Genomic DNA, 26174 nt, shown 5'->3' with positions numbered 1-26174 from the left:
GGTGGGACCAACCAACTGCATCAAACACGAACAGCATATGGCTTCCGCAAGGAAGAACCACCACTGCGCAGACTTGACAAAGTTACCCACAAGCAAATCTTCAGGTATAACTACCAGTCAACAACCAAAAACAAACAGCTTTAGTCAGACATGCCTGGAATTTAATGTTATTTCAGTGAGAGAAAAAAAAAAAAAGACTTGACAAGGTTTCCCACAAGCAAATCTTCAGGTATAACTACCAGTCAACAACCAAAAACAAACAGCTTTAGTCAGACATGCCTGGAATTTAATGTTATTTCAGTGAGAGAAAAAAAAAAAAACCCGTTCTAATTGCACACGTAGAAATACATGTGATGTCAAGTGAGGCAAATACTTTTTTCTTTAATTGCACAAGCCTTGTTCTGAATGTTACACGAGGCTGACCAAAAAGAATATTCCCCAAGAATGTTCTAACTGCACAACCATTCACAAGGTCGATGTGCAAGTATCAAACCACCCGAACCTCAGTGTCGCTGAGCTTTGTTTTTAACTGATCGCCTGTTGACTGGTTCCAAGCAACTCCGCGCCAGGGACGCCCAGTGTCAACAAGAGACACACTAAATTCTGTGTTAAGCATATATCTAACAAATAAATAAATATCCTTACTGAAACATAGGAGCATGTTCAAACTTTGTGTTGTTATACAGAGATAATGCATATGCTTTTTTTAATACTCTGCTTATTTATCAGCAAACATGTCACAAGTTCCTCTTTCTGAGACAATAGGGTATTTTTGTTTCTTCTGCCAAGTCTGGTTCCTATGCCACTTGTAGCAGCCAAAAAAACCCAATGTTTATTTACCACAGACACACACACGCACACACACAGACACACATTATGTCATTACACACACACATACACACAAACACACACACAATCACACACATCATTACACAGATTCACTTTGTTTTGACACACAAGTCAAAATCTGGTACTGGTGCAAGTGCAAGGGGAAAAGTATGACAGGCATGTTGATCTGCCCAGAACATGCAGAAAATAAAGTTCAGCACAGAAATAAGGTTACAGGAAGAACTGAATAAAAAGGAGAGCGAAAAAAAGAAAGAAAACCACTAACATTAATTACCCTGCCCCCCAACCCCCCTCCACACCCCACCAAAAAACCAGCTCTCCTTGAAATGGCACACTGACAAAGTTTCCAACACTTTGACATACAAAGGAGTCCCTCTCTCTCTCTCTCTCTCTCTCTCACTGAAAGGTCCCCCATCAGTCAACAGTCTTCAGAAGAACATTATGGGACTGAAGGAAGACACTCACTCACACACACACACACACACACACACACAAAGGCACACATTTTTCCTCATAGCGGGGGCATCACAACTGAACATCTCTGCTTATCCCTACAGCATCGTTCCAAAGAACAGACCTCATGCTACAACACAAACATTTTCCCTGCGTGATGTAGTCTGCCACGCACGCACTCTTACAGCATTCAATCCTTTTTTCTTTTTTTTTCTCCTTAGTGTAGATCAGAACAATAATACTGGTGACCACAGAATTGTGATGTTTTAATGGGGCATGACCTAGGACCATGGGGGGAGCGGGGGGGAGGGGGGCTGGGGGGGGGGGGGGGAGAGACAGATTTACAGGTAGATTTTTAAAAGACTATTTTCTAGGTGTAAACAACCATATTTTGTGGAAATGATCCTGAGAATGAACCTGACGAGTCCCGATCCCCTTAACGCATCCAAGCCATCCGTGTTCTCTGTAAGCTAAAAGCTTTGAGGTTGCAGTTTTGCAAATGAATATATGAAGCACCCCATCCAGCGTAACCAGAACACAGACATAAGAGACTGTTCATCAGCAAAGTAAAGATCAGTCAGTTGCAAGTAAAAACAAGATCAGTTTGAACACTGTAAAGGAAAATAACTGCCACTCCACAGTGGATGATTTTATGGACCAAACAAAAACTAGGAAAAATAAAAGAATCAATCAATCTTTAAAATAAAAAAAAAGAAAAAAAAAAGAAACTTCCCTACTCTGGCTTGATGGCTGCAGAAATTTTATCAATATAAAAAAAAAAATCTAAAAATATATCAACATCCCCTATAACATTGAAAGTTTTCGGTTATTTTTCTTTACATTATGAAACATGCTACTACATATTAAGTTCTACCTGAACTAATGAAGCAACATCCTTCAAAATATTCTGTGTGTGTGTGTGTGTGTGTGTGTGATGACAGCACTTTAAATAACACTTCCTTGCTGTCTCGTCATATTCATAGCTGTAATTGTGCTGTGACACGTCTGTTTCAACTAAATGACTGTTGAATACTTAAGTTCCTCATTCTTCTACCACACAAATGCAACAAGTACTGGTTGCCAGATGAAAAAAAAAAGACAGGTATCAAGATGAGTTGTTTTCATTACACCAGATCCCACACACCACAAACAGTTTCCCTGACAACAACAAACTCAAAGACATTGGGACGCATAAAAGGATTGTTCAGTATATACGATTTCTCAAATTCTGTCATGACTGCAGTGAAAGAAAGAACCAAATTCTTCATCACAGTTCTGGATGTGATCATGCTTTCTCATGTATTGATCAAACAGAGAAGAGAACAAATATCAGTGATAAAAAAAATATAATAATAAAAATAGTAGAGGCTCTTCCTGTATCGAACTACTATTTTTTACAATCTTGAGGAGAGCTTATTTTGGGGTGTAACACTCGATCTGAAGAACGCCTTCAAGAAGTCACTGAAGAAACAAAATCAGTAAAACTGTGATTCGTAGTATGTACATGACATAAAAAATTGAGTAACAAATGCATGTTAAATGTTTGAGTGTGCATGGGGATAAGGGAAGGTCAAACATATTTATAAAGCATTTTCGTCCTCTGCTTGGAATAAAACAATTTCTAAAAACTGAAAAGAAAAAACTTATTTCACACGTTGTTTAGATTATAATGACTGACAAAAGCTCTGCCATTACCTTAAGAATCTTTCCATTTGTGTTCATCCATCTGTTCAATTCTTGTGTATCCACTCATTCATTTACATAACTCATCCATTTATATATTCATTCATTTATTTATTCATATCTCTTTCTTTGATCATCTACATATACGTCTTTATTCATCCGTCAAACATCACTTCTGAAGCGACGAGAGGAGGGGAGAAGAAAAGAGCCAGCTGACTAGTAATGCACAGAGAGGCTGTGGTTACCAACACTCTCCAACACTTACTCCCTCCTCCCCACACACACACACACACACACACACACACACACACACACACACGGCCTCTTCCCTATCCTCTGCAAAACTTATACACGTACAAGTGAGTGATGGTCCATCTTCAGGTTTCGTATTTAGAAAGTTGCCACAAAGTACGCTTTTCCCTGACCATGGATCTTTTCTCTTGCTGTTTGAATGTAACAGTAAGGCTTCATAATGCTGCAGAGCCTACTACAGTTACGTTTCCATTGTGCATTCTTTAGTTTTTTTTTTTTTTTCCAAAGAGAAAAAAATCATCTGAAAATGTCATTTTTTTTTTCTTTCCATGTTTGTGCACTTTGTGTTTTACCACTCAACTGAAAATGGACATGTTTTCATGTCATTTTCAAATACGTGCTGTGTGTGTGGTTGTTTTTTGTTTGTTTTTGGTTGTTTTTTAAACAAATACTTCTCATCCTATCTTGTAGTTACATCATCAGACCATCTGCATCAGAAGCACCACGGAAGAAAAAAACAAACAAAAAAAAACCAGTAGAAATATGATGGAAAGAACTGAATATTTATTCACTTTCGGTCTGTTCAAATAGCTCCCAGGAGCACCCCCACCCCCCAAACCCACCTCTCCGCCCTTCCTCCTCCTCCTCCTCCTAACGCCCCACACCCTTAACAGTACTTTACAGCACTGAAGTATTCAAATCATCACCTCAAGTGTCCTCATTTACCGTTACATCACACATCACGCACCCACCTGGACCCATGAGTTTTCACAACAAGAAGTAGCGAACTGGAGAACAAACGAACTGTTACATGAGTGTGAATTCCTCAGGTTGGGAAGGAAAAAATAAAATTAAAAAAATAAAATAAAATAAAAGAATTCTCAAAGCAGCTGAACACATAACAGCAGATAGGAAGGTAGGGGCAGAAGGAAGGGTGTGTGTGTGTGTGTGTGTGTGTGTGTGTGTGTGTGTTGGTTGGGTGGGTGTAGTGTGTGTTAGGCGTGTGAGGGGAGGGGTTTGGTCCGTCAGTGGAAAGATGGTGGTTGCTTCCTGTGCGTCCTCAGATGATTTCAAACTCTTCATCGTCCACACTGCTTCCTGAGGCATCTGACATGCGTGCTGCTGCTGCCGCCGTCCCTGAAACAGACAACAAAACCAAACAATTCACATAATGTATACATCTCTCTCTCTCTCTCTCCATATATATATATATATCTATATAGATATGTATATATGTATATATATATATATATATATATATATATATATATATATGTATGTATCTATAGATACATAGATAGATAGATAGATATAATCTAGCTAGCTAGCTAGATAGACAGATAGTCTGACAGACAGACAGATAGGTAGATGGATACATAGACAGACAGATCTCAATTTCTTTCTTCTCATTCATTCTGTTATATTAATTCCTCATGTTTTAACCAATAATCTGTGATGATGATTATAAGTCTCATGTGCAAAATACTCTGAAATAACATACTGTACACTGAACAGGTAAAAGTAAACAAGCTGGTTTCTGATCAGTCCATTGTTTTGGGTAGTTTTACATATACACATGTGCTCGTACACACACACACGCACACTCATACACAAACATACACACGCAGAGAGAGACCTGCACCCACACACATATACATACATACAAACACACACACACCATCACCAGAATATCAAAGTCTTTAATTACATATGCTCCAAAAATGACAGTTGTACACATGGTTCTCAAAAAAACAAACACATATACACATCAATACTACTGGCACACAACAGACACATACTTTTTTGTGTTATCTATTTACAAAATATGCAGTCCCATGTTTCCATTAAAAACATCTAGTTGACAATCAGCTTATATTTGAAATAGCTCAGAGCTTCATCAGAAGCCCCATTAGGTCTCTGTGGTAATTTTACCAGGTGACTAGCTAGTTTGCTGTTTTGTTTTATTCATTATGTTTATGTTCTCTCACTCTTATTTATATATATATATATATATATATATATATATATTATGTATGGGGTCGATAGGGCATGGACCTTTGTCTAATTGTGGAATGACATTAAAAAACAGAATGAATGCACATGCACATACACACAAACAACACACACACAAACCACACACACACACAAACAAACAACACATACACACACAAACACCAACAAAAACATGCACACAAATGCACGCTAACCTATCCCCAAAACTATCAAAGGGCACAACACCACCTCATCAGAAAGCTTTTAAAGTCCCTTACCTTTCTTTCGGAGGGACGGCGGGACAGTGTCAAAGTTGTAAGGGAGATGTGGTGGCCGCTCCTTGCAAATCTCAAACATCATGTTCTTTTTGCCAAACGATCGCAAGGACTGACACAGGTCGTCAAATGCTTTCTCACTGTCACAGAAGAACCCCTGCAACATGCAATCCCATTATCAGAAGGAAAACAACAACAGCAACAACAACAAAAAACCAACAACAAAACATTCTCTGAAAATATAACAATGAAAGAGTGATAGAAAAAATATCTCTGGAAAACCTAACACTGAAAGTTAAAGGGAAATAAACTAAATAGGAGCCATAATCAAAATTAAAACTGAGAATAAAACAATCAGAAAATGTAAAAGAAAGATTTAAAAATATCACAATCACAGAAAAACAGGACTAGAAGTAATAATCAAAATCAAAACAGAGTAAAATAATTGTAGAAAATGTAGAAAAAACAAAATCTAAAATGCACTCTGTGTTCCTATGCGTGTGTGCAAGCGTGCATGTGTATGCATAAGTGTGTGCCCTCCCTGTGAAAATGTGAAATGAAAATGTGAACTAATCTCATGAAAAAAAAAAAAACCATAAAAAGTTACAGAAGCTCATTCATGATAATAAGAAAAAGAAAAGAATAATGTGCATTCATACGGTCTAACAGACCTTCACCTTGGACTCAAAGCAAAATCTCTGGAATATCTGGAAATGGTACAGACTGCGGTTATCATGAACAACAGCAGATGAGAGAATTAAAATCAGAACCTGTTTTCACAGTTACATCCCTTGTTGACCTTAACCCCGTGACTTGACACCGGTCAGGATGTCAGTCACCATTCTTTATCTGGACTTCCTCCTCTTGGAATTACATTACTTTTGTTCAGCAAAACAAGTCACATCATTGATAAGCACACAAAAAGCAGTAATTGTGCTTCAAACTTGTGCCACAATGATTTCATTTCATCAAAGTTCAGCAGCCAAGAGTGTTAACATGACTGTCAAAGTGTCATGACAACGTCACACAAAGGTGGCAAAAGAATACATACGTCTAATTCACTTTCATTTTCATTTGCACAGCGTTGTTCAATTTTTAAAAGATGCTGTCCACATAAAAGCCAGGCAAGGCCTTCAGTTCACAGCTCATGTGCGATTCCTATTCTTTTTTTTTCTTTCTTTTCTTTTCTTTTTTTAAGGAAAATGAAAAAGGACCCGAAAGCACAAATAAAATCAAGTGGCCTCCCTTGTCTCTTTTCAACACAGTGTTCTCACAAACAGATCCAAATGACACATCATCATGTTCTGATGTGGTCTCTTACCACCTTCCCCAGACTTGCCTGCCCCCAAAACGGACTGCCCCCCAAATCAGGAGCAAACCAAAGCCATCAATAACATCATTTAACATTGAACAGCACATATATACAGACCAAAACAAACAAAAAAAAATCTGAGCTTGTTGCACAGCTGTAGACGACACTTGCGGTGATTTTGCCATCGGCGGTTTTCCGAGAGCATCCTCTTCATCACTGCTTAGTCTTTTTTCAGAGTTGTTCTCACACACAATCCCTTATCATCACTATGTTCCATGTATTGTAAGCAAGCGGATTCATTTCACAGTATTTCCATGCTGGTTCCATCAGAATGCTGGCTTGTCAAAGTTGACACTGCGATCATCTGAAGAAAGAATCCCCCCCCCCCGCATGAAAGAACCCCCCACACCCCACCACCCCCGAACGACCAAGTTTCATATTTTCATAATGCTGTTGACAATTTTTTGTTGGTTTCACAGAACAGATAGACAAATCAGCGTGTCTGTACCACTTCATGTCACCACTTACCACGGCCACAGACGGGTCAAGTCGCAGCATGTTCATCCGGCAGGAGAAGCGACAGTGGTAGCTCTCGTCTGCCGCCGCTCTCTCCTCAGGGTCGTCAAGGTCACCCACCACCTGCGTTGTGTGGGGGTCCAGGTATATCAGCTCATCACCTGTCGACACACCACTGCAATGTGACAGGGGTGACTACTGAGTGGTTCAGAGCACTGTACTTTCAATCCTGAGGATCCTGGCTGCTTCTGATGGGTTAAGGGTTTTTTTTTCTGATCTTCCAGATCAACACAATTATCTACAGACCTGTTATTGCCTGAACCCCCTGCATTGTGTACAAACGCAGAACATCAAACATGCATGTATTTTTGTTTTTCCGCTTAGAGTTGGCTTCATCAAGATTTTGTGCCTTATAAATATTATTATTAGTAGTAGTAGTATTTTTATGTATCTATCTATTATTTTTTATTGATTTGTTGGGTTTTTTTCCTCAAGGCCTAAGCGTGTTGGGTTACGCTGCTGGTCAGGCATCTGCTTCGCAGATGTGGTGTAGCGTATATGGATTTGACCGAACGCAATGACGCCTCCTTAAGCTACTGATACTAATACTGATACTCATACGAAGATCCTGTGATCCATAATTATTCGAGTTCAGTGGAAGGGTTATGGAAAGATGAACATCCCAGCATGCATACGTGTCAAAAACAGAGTATGGCTGCATAGACGCTGGGTAAAAACAGCTATGTATGTAAAAGCCCACACACAGATCCAGGTGAACATGGGAGTTGCAGCCCTCAAGCTGAAAAACTAAAATAGATATAAAATCAGCACTTAAGCTGTGTTTACTCTTTCTGACGGAAGGAGGGGTGGAGGACGGGATGGCAAACACACCAAATCTGAAATGGCAGTCTCTTTTCTTTCTTTACAGTCAAGTAAACCTGTCTTGAGGGTGTTGTGCCATTGTTTCACTACCAGTAACACTGTTACTACATAACCATTTTAATCTAAAACAACAAGGTATGCAAGGCCTTCTCATGAGCATGAACAATACACCATCAATCAAGCATAGGAATCAACAAAATTATGAACAGGTTGTAAAACATATCTCCCAAAAGGAAAATTGTTATAGTATAGCACTGTGACCTTGACCTCTTTATCTTGATTTCTGAAAGCTGTGTTTTGGCTATTTCCAATCACTGTGCCAAGTTTGATGAAGATTGCCTGCAACACCTTATCTCACTTTCAAGTTGCACCTGCAAGCTTTTTCTACTGTTATCATAATTATGTCGCGTTGTGACCTTGACTTCTGTGCATATGAAACAGGTGCATAATTGGGAGGATTCGTGGGTTGGGAAGATCAGGGGTATACTATTCAAATGCAATGATAAACCAGACCCAGTTACCCCCCACCACACCCCCTACCCCAAAACAAAAACAAAACAAAACCATAATAAAAAAGGACATACTCACCCACGTATCCCACAAACCAGTGGGCATGGTTAGGTTTTCCCCCAATGATCCCCACAGAGTATGGCAAATTCAAACACCGCTGCACACACACACACACACACACACACAGTTCAAGATACCATTCATCTGGACAGACTAACCCCATCTGAGGTATGAAGGACATATACATCATAAAAGAACATCACATATTTCTGGCTGTTCATGAAACAAACTGCTAAAACCCACTTTCAAATTTAAATTGAATAGTAAAAGCTTTAAAAACAAATTCACTTAATTCAAGAACTGAAACAAACTTTATACAGTTTATTTCTTAAAGTTATCTATATAAAAAAAAAATAATTAAAAAACAACAACAAGAACAAAAGTATTCTGTAACTGTAAGGGAATGAACTGAGTTCATAATTCTGAGAGATGGAAAGGGAAAGGAGCAAAACCTTGCACTATTCTCATCGCAAGATTAAGAAGCACCACAAATTGTACTGTACTGATTTTTCTTATATCACTTAACTTTTTGTCACAACAGGTTTCTCTGTGTGAAAGTCAGGCTGCTCTCCCTTTGGAGAGTGAGTGCCACTCTTTTTGTTTCCTTTTTCTAACTGCAAATGTATTTCTTTCATTATGAAATTGGATTTTTCTACAGAATTTTGCCAGGGCAACCCTGTACTTGCCATGGGTTCTTTTTTTATCTGTGTTAAATGCATGCTGCACACAAGATCTCAGTTTACTGTCACATCCAAACCACTTGTACCCAGACCACTACTCAAGGTCTAGTGGATGGACATGGGAGTAAAAAAGATCCCAGTTCATTTATGTGAACCGAATCCATTGGACACTCGCTTCCTAGTTCAGGCGCATTATATTTCAAAGCTACAAACAACTTACAACACATACACACACAACACACACACAAAAACAACACATAAAACATACACACACAACAACAACAACAACAACCACACACACACACACACACACACACGCACACACACAGATTTCACACAAATGACACATACACACACAAACAACACACACAACACAAACAATCACACACACACACACACACACACACACACACACGCACAGACAACACAAACACACACAAAACCCCCACTCACCTTGAGGGCGTCAAAGTAGATGGGGTTGATGTCAGTCAGCCCCAGCCTGAGCGGCACGATCAGCAGCAGGGGCTGCCAGAGCCCCTCCCCCTCCCCACCGGGCTGCCCCTCCCCAGGCTGGTCCAGCCCCGCGTCCGTCGGGGAGGCGTCGTTGACGAAGCGAGAGAAGCGCTGAACGCCCACGTCTCGGCCGTCGCCGTTGATGGCTGCTGTTGCCGAGCTCTGCTCTTTGAAAGTGCTGCATTTCCTGCAGCCTTCCCCTGATAAGGCAAGACAAGACAGACAGCCGGTCAGTCAGCCGCAACACAACGTAGGGTGGGAATATGTTCAATAAAAAAAATATGACAGCCGTGCATTAGACAGGGTGGGGATGTATCTACAATAAGCCACAGCCACAACACAAGAAAGGTGGAAATGTAATATAATTAAAAAAAAAAACCCACAAATACAAGACTGTCTCACATAAGAAAGGTGGGAATGTGATAATAATTTTATAAGTATATACAAGACAGCCACACATAATTAGAAAGGTTGGGAATGTAATGATAAAAATATGAGACAGCCAGAAGACAAGAAAGGGCGCAAATGAAATAACCAAATTAAGAAGAATAATAGTGATAAGTCTAGTATCTAGGCACATGAAAAACTGAAGTTTTTTGCCTGTTTCTTTGTTTTGTTTCTTTTCGTTTTGTTTTTGTTTTTTTGTTGTTGTTTTTTTTTTTGGGGGGGGGGGGTTAGTGTGTGTGTGTGTGTGTGTTCCATGTCCTACAACGCTCCAGTGGCATAACTTCTATGCCAAATACCATGAATGCTCCTTGCACAGCCATCCATGGGGCTCATTCAGACACTGTCTCGGTGCCCAAAGTTAACCATCAACGTCAGATCACAGTTGGTGAGGCCATACACCAGAGAAGACCCTGCACTGCTGCCCAGTCCCTTGTCTGGTTTTCAGCCGTGTCCGCTCTGACTCAAAGCAAGTCATAAAGGCCACCACCTGCTCAGCTCCCTGCTGACTGACGACAATAACCGCTCACTTGTAGTGCCAGACTGAGTGACCCCCACACCCCCTCCCTCCCCCATGACCACCGCACCCCTTGTCCCTTGAGTGCAGACCTGCCACATCCTCTTTCCGACTCAATCTCCATGAATCTGCTGACAACAAAGACTCCAGCACAAAAACTCATCCTAGGCATGAAGTGAAGGGGGGGAGGGAGCGTAAAGAAACTGAGATTACCATGACAGTATTGCACCTAACAATAGCATGACCACAGAATCTTTGACAATTTTTATTGTATTGTATGTTTTACAGTGAAGAGAACAATGATCATGATGATGATGCTAGGGAAACCCAGATTTATCTATACCTAAAAAAATAAAATAAAATAAATCAATAAAAGATAAGAATTACAGAAGACAAGATAGACTGAAACAAACAGGCAGACAGACACAGAGACAAGACAGACTCAGACAGACTGGCAGACAGACAGAGACAGAAAAAAAAAGAAAAGAGAAAGACTCACGAATTTCATCCTCTATCACAGTGTTGTCCAAGGCAACATAAATGTTGATGTTGCTCCACTCATCGTAACAAACAATTCGTCTGCAGGCATAAAGGGGAGAAAAAAATAAGAGACTTATTGAAACAGATCATCTGGATATAGTGTGTGCGTGTGTGTGTGAGTGTGTGTGGGAGTGTGTGTATGTGTGTGTGTGTGTGTGTGTGTGTGTGTGTGTGTGTGTGTGTGTGTGTGTGTGTGTGTGTGTGTGTGTGTGTATGTGCATTTGTGCACAAAAGTAAGAGTGAGTTTTGTGTGTGTGTGTGTGTGTGTGTGTGTGTGTGTGTGTGTGTGTGTGTGTGTGTGTGTGTGTCTGTCTGTCTGTCTGTCTGTCTGTGCGTGTCTGTGTATGTATGAGTGTGGGGGTGAGGGAGTGGGAGGGAGAATGTCCATGCAAATGTCCTAAGACCAAATTTCACAAGAACTGAACATTCAGAATACAATCAAGATAAACAGTTTTATCTGACAAAAGCTTTCCTCACAAATGACCAGACAACAATGTCAATGCTGCTGATGGTTTTGATGACTATGGGGAGAGAAAGATCATCTGAACACTCTCTTCATTTTTGCTTTCATTCTTCAACCAACACGATAAGTGATCGCCCACACAGCAAAATTTCATTTCTAAATAAAAGAAAATGAGTAAATAAATCAGTTCAGAAGTAAATAAACGAACAAATCAATTTATAGTCATTCACAGCAAAATGTAAGACAACAAATCCAACAGTCTTCTTCGCCTCCTTCATGCTTACGGCAACTTCAATAAACAGTTTAGCCAATGAGTAAGTCACAATAATGCTGAGAACTGACAACGAATAAACAAGCAAACTGAGAGGTGCAGATAGGCTGGCAAAGCCCCTCTTTCCCCCCCTCCACCACACTGCAAACCGCAGATCAAAAAATGATGAATCCGTGTCGCTGATTTTACTCACTTTAGCACCTGAGCTATGGTGTTGGGTCCGAACCACTGACCCACAGATTTGCCTTCTGACTCCCCCATCGACGCTGAAACAAGAACACCAACATCAAGTCCTCAAATAACAACCTACACTTGCACTCTCTCCAATTCCAAACTGCTGTAGCCCACTCACAAGTAAATACATAATGGACGTTTGACCTAGTAATCACGCTCCTGACTAGAAAATGAGTGTTCCTGGTTTGTTTTTGTTTTAATTGTTGTTGTTTTTTTGCTGCCCCACCATCTGTACTATTTCAGTGGAATTACTCTAACGCCGCTCATTCTGAGTCCCCTGTATACCCATGTTCGTCTATCACAGTACCAGTTGTAAGCAGTCCACAGGGAACAATTTATGTTAGGTCACCAGGATGCCACACACCACAGCAGACTCTGCACTGCTGCTGAGTCACTTTGGTGGTGTTCAGCAGTGCTTTTTCTGATGTAACGTACTTAGGACACCTGCAAAAATAGTCCCCTACTGACAAGTGTCCACAGGTTTGATTCCCATATATGGACTGGGCGTTTTACTTCCCTCTCCACTAAACCTTGTGCTGGTACAGATGCAAGTCATTCAAATAAGACAATAACGGAAGTCCCATCTGCAACATGCACTTAACCCTCTGCCCCCTGACAGAAAAATCCCAAGGAAACTTCTAAATCCTATATGAAGGGAGGTAACTGCACCGAACTCGCACTTACCAAACAAAAAAATAAATAAATTAAGGCTTCATTTATTCTTTTGCAGAAGACAGCTCATAAAATGCATGTAATATCACAGACAGTTTTATATATAAGTAAATTGGGAACATTTTTACAGTGAAGAATGAGTTTTTTTAAAATTCCAACATGTTCTTGAAAGTCTCAAGTTGTGTGTGCATCAAAGATGATGAAAACTGACTCTCTATCTGTTATGTGCGTGCATGTACTTGTGTTTTCATTCTCTAAATGCTCAGCAACAAAGAAAGATACCTCATCATAAAAGTTGCCCATGACTGAAGGCATGTCTAATCAATCATTCTCAGCCATTTTTGCCCAACATTAGCAATGTTCCTTTAAACAGATTTCCCTTTGACATGTATGTATATTTCCAAAGTGGTTTTTTTAGGTGTTTTACAATGCAGACTTGGTATGAAAATAGCACTGCAAATATCAAACATATTTCTGATCATTTTGACTGCAAATCAGTGCAATAATGTTACATGTCTGTCTAAGTGTATATGTGTGCGTGCCTGAAATTGATTGAATGACACAGGAAATGAATGACGAGTGCCCAATGACTGCTGTAAGTCGGTTCTACCCATGTCGGCAGCCTGCAGTACAAATGACCCTGTGTTTGTAAAGTACTTAGAGCTTGGTCTCCGCTACATAAGGCGCTATATAAGTATCCAAATCATTCATTTATTCTTTCAATGTTTTATAACAGATTTAATGACACACATTTAAAATGAAAAATATATAATAACGAAAATATCATGTACTTTAAAACAGATAGGAACCACTGATTTTCAAAAAATAGAAAAGCTTATGGCCACGGCACAAGGACCGCATAACGAAAGTGCATGTTGTAATTCTGAAATAAAGTAATACATATACTTGTATATATAAATTGCCAAATAAGGAAATCCATATCATACAAAAATACTCCCACTCATACATGAACGTATTACACAATTCTCAACACAAGTATTACACAAGTCTCAACACAAGTTTTCTCTCATTCATGCTGCTATCTGACGCAAACTACACACTAAAAAAAATATATATATATTTTTTCAAGCTGGTTGATGTAACACTACCCACCACCTCTGCCACACACCTATCTGATGAATGGAGTAGACACAGGCCTTCTTATCTTGAAACATTCGTAGCAACCTCCAGTACTTCTCATCTTTTTTCTTCCCTTGTTGCCAGCGCCAGTCTGAAAAACACAGCACAGAAACAAGACATCCATCATTATCGTTTAGTTAGAGCACAGTGGATCAAACACAACCATATATCAGGGCTGAAAAACTGACCTGAGTGCAAAATTTAAAAAAAACACAACAAAAAGCCCATCTTGCATACCACAATATACTGGTCTTGTTTATAGTAAAACCACAAAGGCAGGCAAAATTTTATGCAACTTGCGCATCAATCCTGCTACACTAAACCCTGAAAATGAGTGAAGGTACAAAAAAATCCCCTCTCTCAATCCCACCACCAGCACAAAAAACAAAAAGAGAAAAAGAATCTAAACAACCTGAGAATCAAAAACTAGGGGGGGGGGGGAACCCATCCCAAACTGGAATGTTGTTTTGCTGAAGTGCCAAAGTGTTCTCAGAGAAGTTCTGATATTGTTTTTCTACACAAATTATAAAGGCAACTGATAATTTTTTTTTTAAAGGAACCAGAAGACTGATTATGCAAGAATATCTAACAATATATGTGTGTTTCATCATTGAACAAATCCCTTTGAAATAGTTTTGAGATATAGCAACCCAGTTTTAGAAAATTTATCTGAATGGAATATCTACAATTCACAACTGTGATTTTACACCACAAATCATTTTCTTCTTTGAATATGATAAAGTATTCTGCAGTCTCAATAGCCTATGTGTCTGATTCCATGTGGCTAATCATTTGGTAAGTGTTGCATGTGTGTATGCAGGTATGTATATATTGTATTCATACATACATACATACATTATACATACACATATCTATTTATTTATTTATTTAGATAGATAGACAGACAGACAGAGAGATATTTAGACAGAGAGAGATAGATATACACTGTACACTCACCTCTGCTGAGATGGCGGAGTACGAGTGTATGGGCCAACATCATTTGTCCACAGCGTAACATACACCCCCATCCTGTGTCTGTGGTCTGCCCACTGCTACCTGTAATTATCATCACTGTCATTATTATTATCATCACTCACTGTTACCTGTAATCATCATCACTGTCAGTATCATTATCATTGCCCACTGCTACCTGTAATTATCATCACTGTCATTATTATTATCATCACTCACTGTTACCTGTAATCATCATCATTGTCAGTATCATTATCATTGCCCACTGCTACATGTAATCATCATCACTGTCAGTATTATTATCATCGGCCACTGCTACATGTAATCATTATCATTAGCACCATCATTGCCCAATTCTACCTGTAATCATCATCACTGTCAGTAGTACCATTATCATCGGCCATCATGCATACATGTAATCATTATCTATTAGCACTATCATTGCTCAATGCTACCTGTAATCATCATCATTGTCATTATTACCATTATCATCACCTGTAATCATCATCATTGTCATTATCATCATCATCATCATTATTACTATATTAGTATTATCATTGCTCAATGCTACCTGTAATCATCATCACTGTCATTATTACCATTGTTATCACCTGTAATCATCATCATTGTCATTATCATCAGCAGCAGCATTATTACTATATTAGTATTATCATTGCCTATTGCTACCTGTAATCATCATCACTGTCATTATCATCATTAAAATCATCATTATTATTATTACTAATATTAGCATTATCATTGCCCATGCTATTTGTGATCACCACCACCATCATTATTATCATCATCATCACCGACTGCTTCCTGTAATCATCATCATCATCTTCATTATTAACACTATCATCGCAGGGTTTATTTCAGGGCTGCACCATGCACCACTGGTTTCAAAAGGGGGGTTATGACCCACAAGTTCATATATCATGCATACAAGGGGCCATCAAGTGCACAATTCTCTCAGATGAAACAAGTTTGCCTTTCCAATCAAAATAGGTCACATGCTGGATAAAAAGCAAGCAACATTTGTATTACTAATAACAAGTTGTTCCAGCCCAGACAATTTGACCTGCCACTTTTGTTTTAACCTACTGTTCTGGGGTTCACCATATGCACAGTTTTCTAAGGTAAGTTAATCTGCCTGTTTTTAGAATCAGAATACTGTCAGTGGATATAAGGCAAGCAACTTCTGTAATACTTATAACAAATTATTACAAAGCAGACAATTTGACTAACCCTTTCCAGGCGTTTGTGATCATTAACCAACTGCTGTTTCAAGCTATGAAATTCAGGAATCTGTATGTTTTTTTGTTTTTCATTCACTTAAACGAAGGTATCCAGCATGTCAACAATGGTGAATGGAATTCACTGATTTTATTTTCAACACTTGATATTGACTGACACAACAACATATTTCATGTCACCCAGCAACCTGGAAGCATAACTATTTTCACTGAGGTGAAGGAGCAGTTTTGACAAATCTGTAGAGAAAAGTCCATTGAAGAGCTTTTCAACTGTGTTCAGTTAAAAAAAAAACACCAGGATAAAGTCTGCAGTATCTGTTGCCAGTCTGGACTGACATATGCATCCGTGTAACTTCCAAACTATGCAGAAAATGTTCATATTGAAACTATATATCATAAATTGGATACTTTCTGTAAAAACCAAAGTGACAATTTGTAACTATGATAAAAGTGCTATAATTCTATGAAAAAGAAAAAAAAATCAACAGTGAATTGATTGTTGTTTAATGTTTCTTGTGCCCTTCCTGACTGTGCATTGATATGATTAGGTTGCTTGGAAAGCAAATATGGTTTCAACAGATGATCATGATGCATTTCCAGAGCAAATGGCAGTGTTAAACTTCATAATGTTTACCACCAACACACATGTTACACAACCATACATGCATACTTACACACATTCATACATAGATACATGATACACACAGAAAAAACGAACAACTAAAACAGGGATATTACACAAACCCTCTTTCTTTGCACGTGCAAGCCAATAAAATGTATTAATCTACCATCATTAACATTATTCTAACAATTTCAGGAGACGAGACACGGACACCATCCCACGACCATACCCTGACACAGCATACTACACAGACCTATGGAAATGAAGTTCTTTCTGTATGTGCACCAAATCCTTGAGCGGATGTCATCTTTCAGCTCCTCCATGTCTGCAAATATCCAATGTATACATGTACATATATACTGATGGAGAGACAAAGAGAAACTCAGAGACAGAGAGAGGGAAAGAGACAGACGGACATTCAGACAGACACAGACACACAAGCATGTATGCACAAGTGAAACACAGCCCAAACGTTGCTGACAATAGCATGTGACAGAATACAAGAATTTCGTGGTAATACACCTTATCTATTGACATTCAAATTTTTTTTTCAAGTTTGCCATACTATTATAAGCACATCATTTCATGTACCTAAATTCATGGGTGACTGCACATGCAACAGTAGCATATTAAAAAACACACAAAAGAGACTGTGTGTGTGTGTGTGTGTGTGTGTGTGTGTGTGTGTGTGTGTGTGAGAAATGCTTGTATATGTGCCTCTGTGTGTGTGTGTGTGTGTGTGTGTGTGTGTGTGATTTAAGAGAGTGAACCACTTCCTGGTTTGCAATTTTGGAGGGTGAAATGCATGCATGAAAATGGATTTTTTATTTCATTTTGAGTGAAATGTTTATTAAGAGTGAGTGAATGAATCACATTTCTTTTGTCAGGAGGAGCCCTGTTGTGTGTGTGTGTGTGTGTGTGTGTGTGTGTGTGTGTGTGTGTGTGTGTGTGTGTGTGTGTGTGTGTGTGAGAGAGAGAGAGAGAGAGAGAGAGAGATTCTCAAGGAAGCGCCACTGCGTTTGGACAAATCCATATATATACACAATACCACATCTGCTTGGCAGATCTATGCCTGACAGCAGCATAACCCATCGCACTTGTCAGGCCTTGAATACATGCATATACATTTGTTTACCTATCAGAGTGGATTTCTTTTTACATAATTTTGCCAGAGGACAACATTTTTGTTGCCATGGGCTCTTTTTCAGTGTGCCAAATGTGTGCTGCATGTGTGTGAGACAGGGTTTTTTTTTCTTTTTTATTATGATGAATCATGAAGGTGGGGGACCAGGAGGATGCTGATATGGTCTGTTATAGGTTTGGCAGTGTGTGTGTGTGTGTGTGTGTGTGTGTGTGTGTGTGTGTGTGTGTGTGTGTGTGTGTGTGTGTGTTTGTATGCATGCTTGTATGAATCTGTTACCAAGAGTTATCTCTGACCCAGAGACTGCAAAACCTGCCATGTGTTGGTGTCAGTGTGTTTATCGCCGTCTATGTATGCTTCATTTAACTAAAAACATATATATATATATATATATATATATATATATATATACTTTCTTGAACTCCCAGTAAACTAGCAGCATCACAAAACTGAAAGCAACCTAGTTACCTACCATGAAGGGTGCTGTACATTCTGCCAAGGATGCAGACTGGCTCAGCCGAGCGTGGGAACTCATCGCTGGGGCAGGGTCCACTCTCGTAGGTCAGTGTGCTGAGGTTGGCTGCATAGGGAAGAAACGTATCTGGAGGTAAATCAACATGTTTCTCAATTGTTCTTACTGGGTGGCTGTTTCATTCCTTGATATGATGAAAAAAAATAATAGTGAAAAAAAAGCACATACACATGTGCAAAAACAATGACAATTACGAGGAAAAACATGCAGGAAGTTTCTACTTCCTAAATAGATAATAGAAAGCCTGTGCTTGAAACTTCCTCAATTGGTAACAGAAAGCCTATTTTTGAAACTTCTAAACCGATAACAGAAAACCTATGTTTGTCAGGCAAAGTGTAACAAAATATGTGAAAAGTATCCCACCCACCCCATCATTCTCTTTCTAAGCTAATATTAAACTGAAAGTGAAAACCTACTGTACTGTAATAACGGTAACTTTTTAGAGTGTGTTCACTGAATTTTTATTTTATCTTAGCAGAGTGTGTGCGTGTGTGTGTGTGTGTGCGCGCGTGCACGCGCGCGTGTGTGTGTGTAAGCATTAGATATGTTGTTGTTTTTTTTCTTTATTTTCTTATCTCTTATTCTGTAATTGTTTTTGTTCATGTTTTTTTTTTTTTATTTGGCAACTTCGCTCATGATGTTTTTGCTTTGCTAACTTTGTTACTTCCAAGCACTTTCCTGGTAATATCTCTCTTTTTTTCTTCTTTTTTTTTCCCCTTTCACTGCATGTTACCTATCCAACGCCCACCTTTTTTTCTTTTAGTTTTTTCTCCAAGCCTGACAGGTTCCACACAATCCTCATCTGAATTCACCAACTTCAATTAACTTTTCAAGTTATCATAAATTTATATCCAGCAAGTATTCAGCATCTGCAAATATGCTTATTTTTACTCTGTCTTTATCATCCATCTGATTAAGCACTTTCTTTTAGTGTCCAAATAATAAATCAAATAAATTTGGTGTTCATGATGATCAGACTGTTTTTCTGTGTCTATCTGATCCTCCACCATCTCAGCTTTCTACACACCACCTCATCATATCATTCTTCAAGTCTCTCTCCATAAACATGGCATAACTTAAGTGCACTGTCTACTATACAGAACAATAGTAGAACTTTACAAATATCAGTAATCACACAGGCTTTAAAAAAAATAAATAAATAAAAGAAAAAGAAAAAGAAAGAAAGAAAAGAATAATTATGGGTTCTTCTTCAATTTCAGAATTAAAACTTACACTCATGACTTACTGCAAAGCATAGCAAGCTACAATACTATTGTACATAGGCCCATTGAAGTTTACACAAAAGAATCAGTTACATTGTAATACTGAAGTGAATTCAGTTTCAATTGCTTAAAACTGAAATACAGAACCTACTCTACTAGTACTAGTAGTTCATCATTAAATGAAACTGAAAGTCATTAATATCAAAATTAACTTTTTTTGTAAATTGCACAACACAGTCCATGGATATACACTGGCATTTGACATTAGACATAGACTGATAAAAGGATTGACAAGGACTTAATCTTGTGCAGAGACAAATCAAAGCGCTTTCACACCAGTCATTCACGTGCTTCCATAACTCTTTAACTTGAGAAACAGAAGACAAATAAAAATTTTTTAAAAAGGCAGGGGAGGGAGGCTATCTTGAAAAGAGGTGGGTTTTAAGGCCAGACTTGTAAGATCTGAGTGAGGAGACCTGACACAACGAAAGAGAAGTTCATTCCAAATGCAAGTTCCAGAGACAGAGAAAGATCAGCGACCGACAGTGTAGTGTTTGTATCTGGGTATGCGCAAATAGAGTGGATCTGAAACCAATCACAGAGAGCGAAATGGGGTGTAGAGGTGAAGGCAGCCACAGAGACAAGAAGGGGCAGATTTGTGAATACATTTATATATAAATTATAATATAAAGTGCTGATCTTGTACTTTATTCTGTGTGAGACAGGGAGCCAATGGAGATGATGCAAAAGGAGGAGTGATGTGCTCAGATCTTTTCTTTCTGAGAACATGTCAGGCAGCAGAGTTTTGTGTGTACTGAAGGGACTGAATGGATGAAGCAGGCAACCCAGACAATAAGAGTTACAGTAGTCAATGCCAGAGAGAATGAGACGGTCTCGGACAAGAGAGTGAGGTTGACAGTGCGCAACTCCTCCTCACTATAAACACAGTCATCGCGCAAGTCATCAGTCATCCTTCATCCCATACCATCATTTTCCCCAAGCCCTGTGGCAACAGTTGAGCGACAAAGCGACAGGTGTGGGTACACTGGCAGTTGTAGCCGCGGACCTGCACACAGGCGGCTCAGGCCATAGGGTCGTTTTTCACCAACTGGAGCAGCGGTGGAGATCGGCAGCCCCCTGAGCGACTGAGCAGCCCTCTTCAGGACAGCACTGCTCATCTCCATGGCATGAGGAAGGGGCTAGAAAAGGTGCCCTAAACATTGCCTGTTCCACACCACCCTAGTCAGCATACCGCGGCTGACGGGGACCCTACTCAAGCGGTCGACACACAAAGGAAAGAAAGAAAACAAGGAGCACTCCACTGACCACTGTCACATGGAACATGCGTACGCTTCTGGACAGAGGCGACTCGGACAGACCACTGAGACGCACAGCACTCATTGCTAGTGAACTAGCCAAGTACAACATCAACATCGCTGCCTTAAGTGAGACCAGACTGGCAGAAGGCGGCGAACTCTGTGAGCGAGGTGCAGGCTACACCTTCTTTTGGAGTGGTTGCGGACCTGAAGAGAGACGTGAGGCTGGAGTTGGCTTTGCAGTGAAGACAACCCTCGTTGGCAAGCTGGCTGGCCCCCCGAAAGGAGTGAACAATCACCTGATGATGATGACACTCCCTTTATGCAACAGGAAGAAGTTTACCACCATTGTCAGCGCCTACGCGCCCACCATGACCAACCCAGATGAGATCAAGGACAAGTTCTACGAGGACCTGAACGCTGTCATCACCACTGTTCCCAACGCAGACAAGCTCATCATTCTTGGTGACTTTAACACGAGAGTTGGCTGTGACAGCACCTCCTGGGAAGGTGTGATTGGGAAGCATGGGGTTGGCAACTGTAACAGCAATGGTCAAATACTTCTCCAAACATGTGCCGAGCGTGACCTTCTTATCACAAACACTGTCTTCTGTCTCCCTACCTGCAACAGGACGTCATGGATGCATCCTCGCTCTGGGCATTGGCATCTCATCAACTTTGTCATCGTCAGGAAGAGGGAAAGGCAGGACGTACGAGTCACGAGGGCCATGTGCGGCACCGAGTGCTGGACAGACAACCACCTTATCGTCTCCAAACTCAACCTCCACATCCAACCCAAGAGACGGCCTCAGGGCATGAAAGCACCCAAACGCCTGAAAGTCAACAAGCTGGAGCTAGGCAACATCAAGCAGAGGTTTGCTGACATCCTGGAGGAACGCCTTGAGTCCACCATGCTGGACAACCAGAATGTGGAGGCAGCATGGGGCGCACTGCATGAGACGGTGTACAAAACTGCCATGGAGTGCCTGGGGCCTTCTGCCAGGAAGTACAAAGACTGGTTTGATGAGAACTGCACTGAGATCAAGCAGCTGCTGGAAGACAAACGCCAAACCTACAGAGCCCACGTTGAAGATCCCAAGTCACAGTCAAAGAAAGACATACTGAAGAGCGCACGCAGCACCATCCAGCTGAAGCTGCGGCAGATGCAGGATTCCTGGCTGAGCAACAAAGCTGATGAGATCCAGGGCTTTGCAGACAGAAACGACATGAAGAACTTTTATAACGGCCTGAAAGAAGTCTACGGTCCCACCACCTCCAGATATGCTCCACTCCTCAGTGCTGATGGTTCTACCCTAATCACTGACAAGGACGGGATCCTTGAGAGATGGGTGGAACACTGACAGCGTACTGAACTGCCTTTCCACCATCAATGATGAAGCCCTCGACCGACTCCTCCAGGTGCCAGTCAGTGAGTCGTTGGATGCCATTCCAACTTTGGAGGAGACCCAGAAAGCTATCCGTCTGCTATCCAATGGCAAAGCCCTTGGCTCAGACTCCATTCCAGCTGAGGTCTACAAAGAAGGTGGTATGGCACTGACTGAGAAGCTTCATTAGCTGTTCCAGCTCATCTGGCAGCATGAGGCAGTTCCACAGGACTTCAAAGACGCTTCCATCATACACCTGTACAAGCGCAAAGGAAATCGTCAGGCCTGTGACAACCATCGTGGAATATCCCTGCTGTCCGTCGCAGGCAAGACTCTGGCCAGAGTGCTACTCAACCGTCTCATAGCGCACCTTGAGCAAGGTCTCCTACCAGAAAGCCAGTGTGGCTTCCGGAAAGAACGCGGGACTATCGACAGGGTGTTTGCTGCCAGGCAGCTTCAGGAGAAGTGTCAGGAACAGAACGCCGACCATTACTCCACCTATGTCGATCTGACCAAGGCCTTCGATACTGTTAGCAGAGATGGCCTTTGGAGAATCATGGCGAAGTACGGATGTCCCAGAAAGTTCATCACCATCATACGGCAACTACACGATGGGATGCTGGCCCGAATCCAAGACAACGGAGAGACTTCAGAACCATTCCCTGTCTCCAACGCAGTCAAGCAAGGGTGTGTTCTTGCCCCCACCCTGTTAATTCTCATGTTTTCAGCCATACTGACAGATGCCTTCAGAGATGCTGACGTAGGCATTGGCATCAGGTACCGCACAGATGGCTCACTCTTCAACCTCAGGAGGCTTCAAGCAAAAACCAAGGTGAGGACAGACACCGTCAACGACTTCCTGTTTGCTGATGACTGCGCTCTCAATGCTGCCTCCAAAGCTGACATGCAACACAGCGTCGACAAGTTCTCTGCTGCCTGTGACAACTTTGGCCTCACAATCAGCACAAAGAAGACTGAGGTGATGCACCAGCCAGCTCCAGGAAAGCCTTATGTTGAACCAAACATCTTCATCAATGGGCAACAACTAAATGCGGTGGACAAGTTCACATACCTGGGCAGTACACTCTCTCCCACAGTTGTCATCGATGACGAGGTGAATGCCAGACTCGCCAAAGCCAGCGCTGCCTTCGGCAGACTCCATAAGAACGTTTGGAACAGGAGAGGCATCACCCTGGAGACGAAGCTCAAAGTATACAAGGCCATAGTTCTCACCACACTGCTCTATGGATGTGAATCATGGACGGTCTACAAACGCCACGCCAAAAAGCTGAACCACTTCCACACCACCAGCCTCAGAAAACTTCTCGGCATAAAGTGGCACGAGAAGATCCCTGACACAGAGGTGCTCACTAGTGCAAACTTGCCCAGCATCTACACCATCTTGATGCAGGTCCAGCTGCACTGGGCAGGCCATGTAGTTCGCATGCCAGACCACCGGCTCCCCAAGAAACTGCTGTACGGCGAACTCCAACATGGCGAGCGCTCCCATGGAGGCCAAAAGAAGCGCTTCATAGACACTCTGAAAGCTTCTCTGAAGGCCTTCAACATCAGCCATGACACATGGGAGCTGAATGCAATGGACAGACCAAAGTGGCGTTCAGCTGTCCACAAAGGCGCCAAATCCTGTGAGGCCAACAGAATTGCTGCAGCAGAGCAACGCAGACAGGCCAGGAAAAGCAGTGCCAGCAAGTCCCCAACAGCCACCACCATCCCGTCCACACTGCATCAGAACCTTCCAGGCGCGGATTGGCCTGACCAGTCATCTGTGCACCCGCAGTGCCCAACCCACCCACCCCCAGTATGACAAGATGGTCCTCGTCGATCCCGATGGACGAACCACATAACCATATGATTGCTTTAAATTATATCAAATGAAACTGAAGTGGTTCCGGGTTCAAAGTTTACACCAGTTACTTCCTACAAGTACAAGAACATTTCTGTATGAATGCAGAATCAATGAAGATCCACTGTTCCATTTGTAATAGAGAAGTTTAAACCTTACAGCATTTGCTCTGAATTGCAAAAAATCACACAAACAGTTTGGACTGGGGTACTAAAGGCAATAACTGAAAAATGATAACATTGTAATTCACTATTCCTGTCTGAAGAATTGGTAATGTTTGGTTATAAAGATGGTGTAATTGCTGACAAAGATTTTGACTTCATTCTGGTACTAAGTTTTATATATATGTATATATCTACAAATGTTACATGAATAACTGCCAAATGTGGAGTGATGGCCTAGAGGTAACGTGTCCACCTGGGAAGTGAGAAAATCTGAGCGCGCTGGTTCGAATCATGGCTCAGCCGCCGATATTTTCTTCCCCTCCACTAGACCTTGAGTGGTGGTCTGGACCCTAGTCATTCGGATGAGACGACATCATAAACCAAGGTCCCGTGTGCAGCATACACACAGCGCACATTAAAGAACCCACTGCAACAAAAAAAGTTGTTCCTCTCAAAATTTTGCAGAAAAATCCACATCAATTGGAAAAACAAGTAAAACTGCATGCAGGAAAAATTTTTTTAAAAACGGGTGACGCTGTAGTGTAGCAACGCGCTCTCCCTGGAGAGAGCAGCCCAAATTCACACTGAGAAATCTGTTGTGATAAAAAGAAAAAAGGAAATACAAAAATGTGCAAGCTTTCTTCATAATTTCATACAGTAATTAACTGGAAATCAATATATACTGATGGCAGATTTGTTCAGTTTACCAAAAACTGGTTCCTATATGATATATCAAACATTTGTTTCAACAGTATTTTGTAAATCTACCATCTCTTTCTCTGTCAGTCTGCCTGTCAGTCTGTGCATGTGTTAGTGTGTACTATTACTCTTACATAAACTTTTATGTTGTTTCTATATTCAAAGAAGTTGGGACTGTCTTTCCTGTAAGTTGTATAAAAACGATGTGACACTTTGCCATCGCAGTGTGTCCATCAGAAAACTGATGGCACAGTGTAATTTGATTCGGATTCAGAAATACTAAAAACAAAAAAATGAGCTACTGGCTGGAACTGTTAATTGAGTCTTCGACTTGGGCGAACAATATGTGTTTTACAGGTGAACAGACTCCCAGTCTGACAATCATAACAAAACAATGGTATATCACTCGTCATGTGATGCGTCACCACAACCATTTTCCTTGTCGAAAGTAGCCAAAGTACAGACGATAATCCCTCGCATTCTGAACATCTTTAAACCAAACGTTACATGTCTGTTTGGAGAAATATTTATGTGAATTGATCATTCAACTCACAAATGCGAACACTAAGTCAAAATTAACAAAATCAACGGACAGCGGGCCTTACCATCGAAATCCATTTCCGTGCAAACCAAAACATACAACTGCGCATGCCTGACAGGATATGAACCAGGAAAATAATAAAACCTGGATTGGTCACCAATGCATTGCTAATTTTAAACTTAGGTAAACTTTTTTTCTCTC

The 26174-nt window shown here is 40.8% G+C and overlaps 1 protein-coding gene across 2 annotated transcripts; it reads right to left on the bottom strand.

Moving 5' to 3' along the window:
- Nucleotides 1-307: 307 nt before the first annotated feature.
- LOC143289120 (cysteine protease ATG4B-like) lies at nucleotides 308-26070 on the bottom strand. 2 transcript variants are annotated; one of them, XM_076597984.1, is made up of 12 exons: nucleotides 26038-26070; nucleotides 18722-18829; nucleotides 17362-17433; nucleotides 15216-15314; nucleotides 14248-14349; nucleotides 12406-12478; nucleotides 11438-11517; nucleotides 9918-10177; nucleotides 8803-8881; nucleotides 7345-7493; nucleotides 5508-5661; nucleotides 308-4374 (listed from the first exon to the last, which is right to left on the bottom strand). In XM_076597984.1, exons 1-12 carry the CDS (start codon nucleotides 26048-26050, stop codon nucleotides 4298-4300), a joined length of 1266 nt encoding a protein of 421 aa, XP_076454099.1. In that variant the 5' UTR covers nucleotides 26051-26070; the 3' UTR covers nucleotides 308-4297. The 2 variants fall into 2 exon arrangements, with proteins under 2 accessions (XP_076454099.1, XP_076454098.1); XM_076597983.1 differs by having other exon boundaries at nucleotides 18722-18850; nucleotides 26038-26064.
- Nucleotides 26071-26174: the final 104 nt, after the last annotated feature.

Source organism: Babylonia areolata, chromosome 13, assembly GCF_041734735.1.
Source record: "Babylonia areolata isolate BAREFJ2019XMU chromosome 13, ASM4173473v1, whole genome shotgun sequence".
Taxonomy (NCBI): domain Eukaryota; kingdom Metazoa; phylum Mollusca; class Gastropoda; order Neogastropoda; family Buccinidae; genus Babylonia; species Babylonia areolata.
This window is presented reverse-complemented; position numbering and strand designations above follow the sequence as displayed.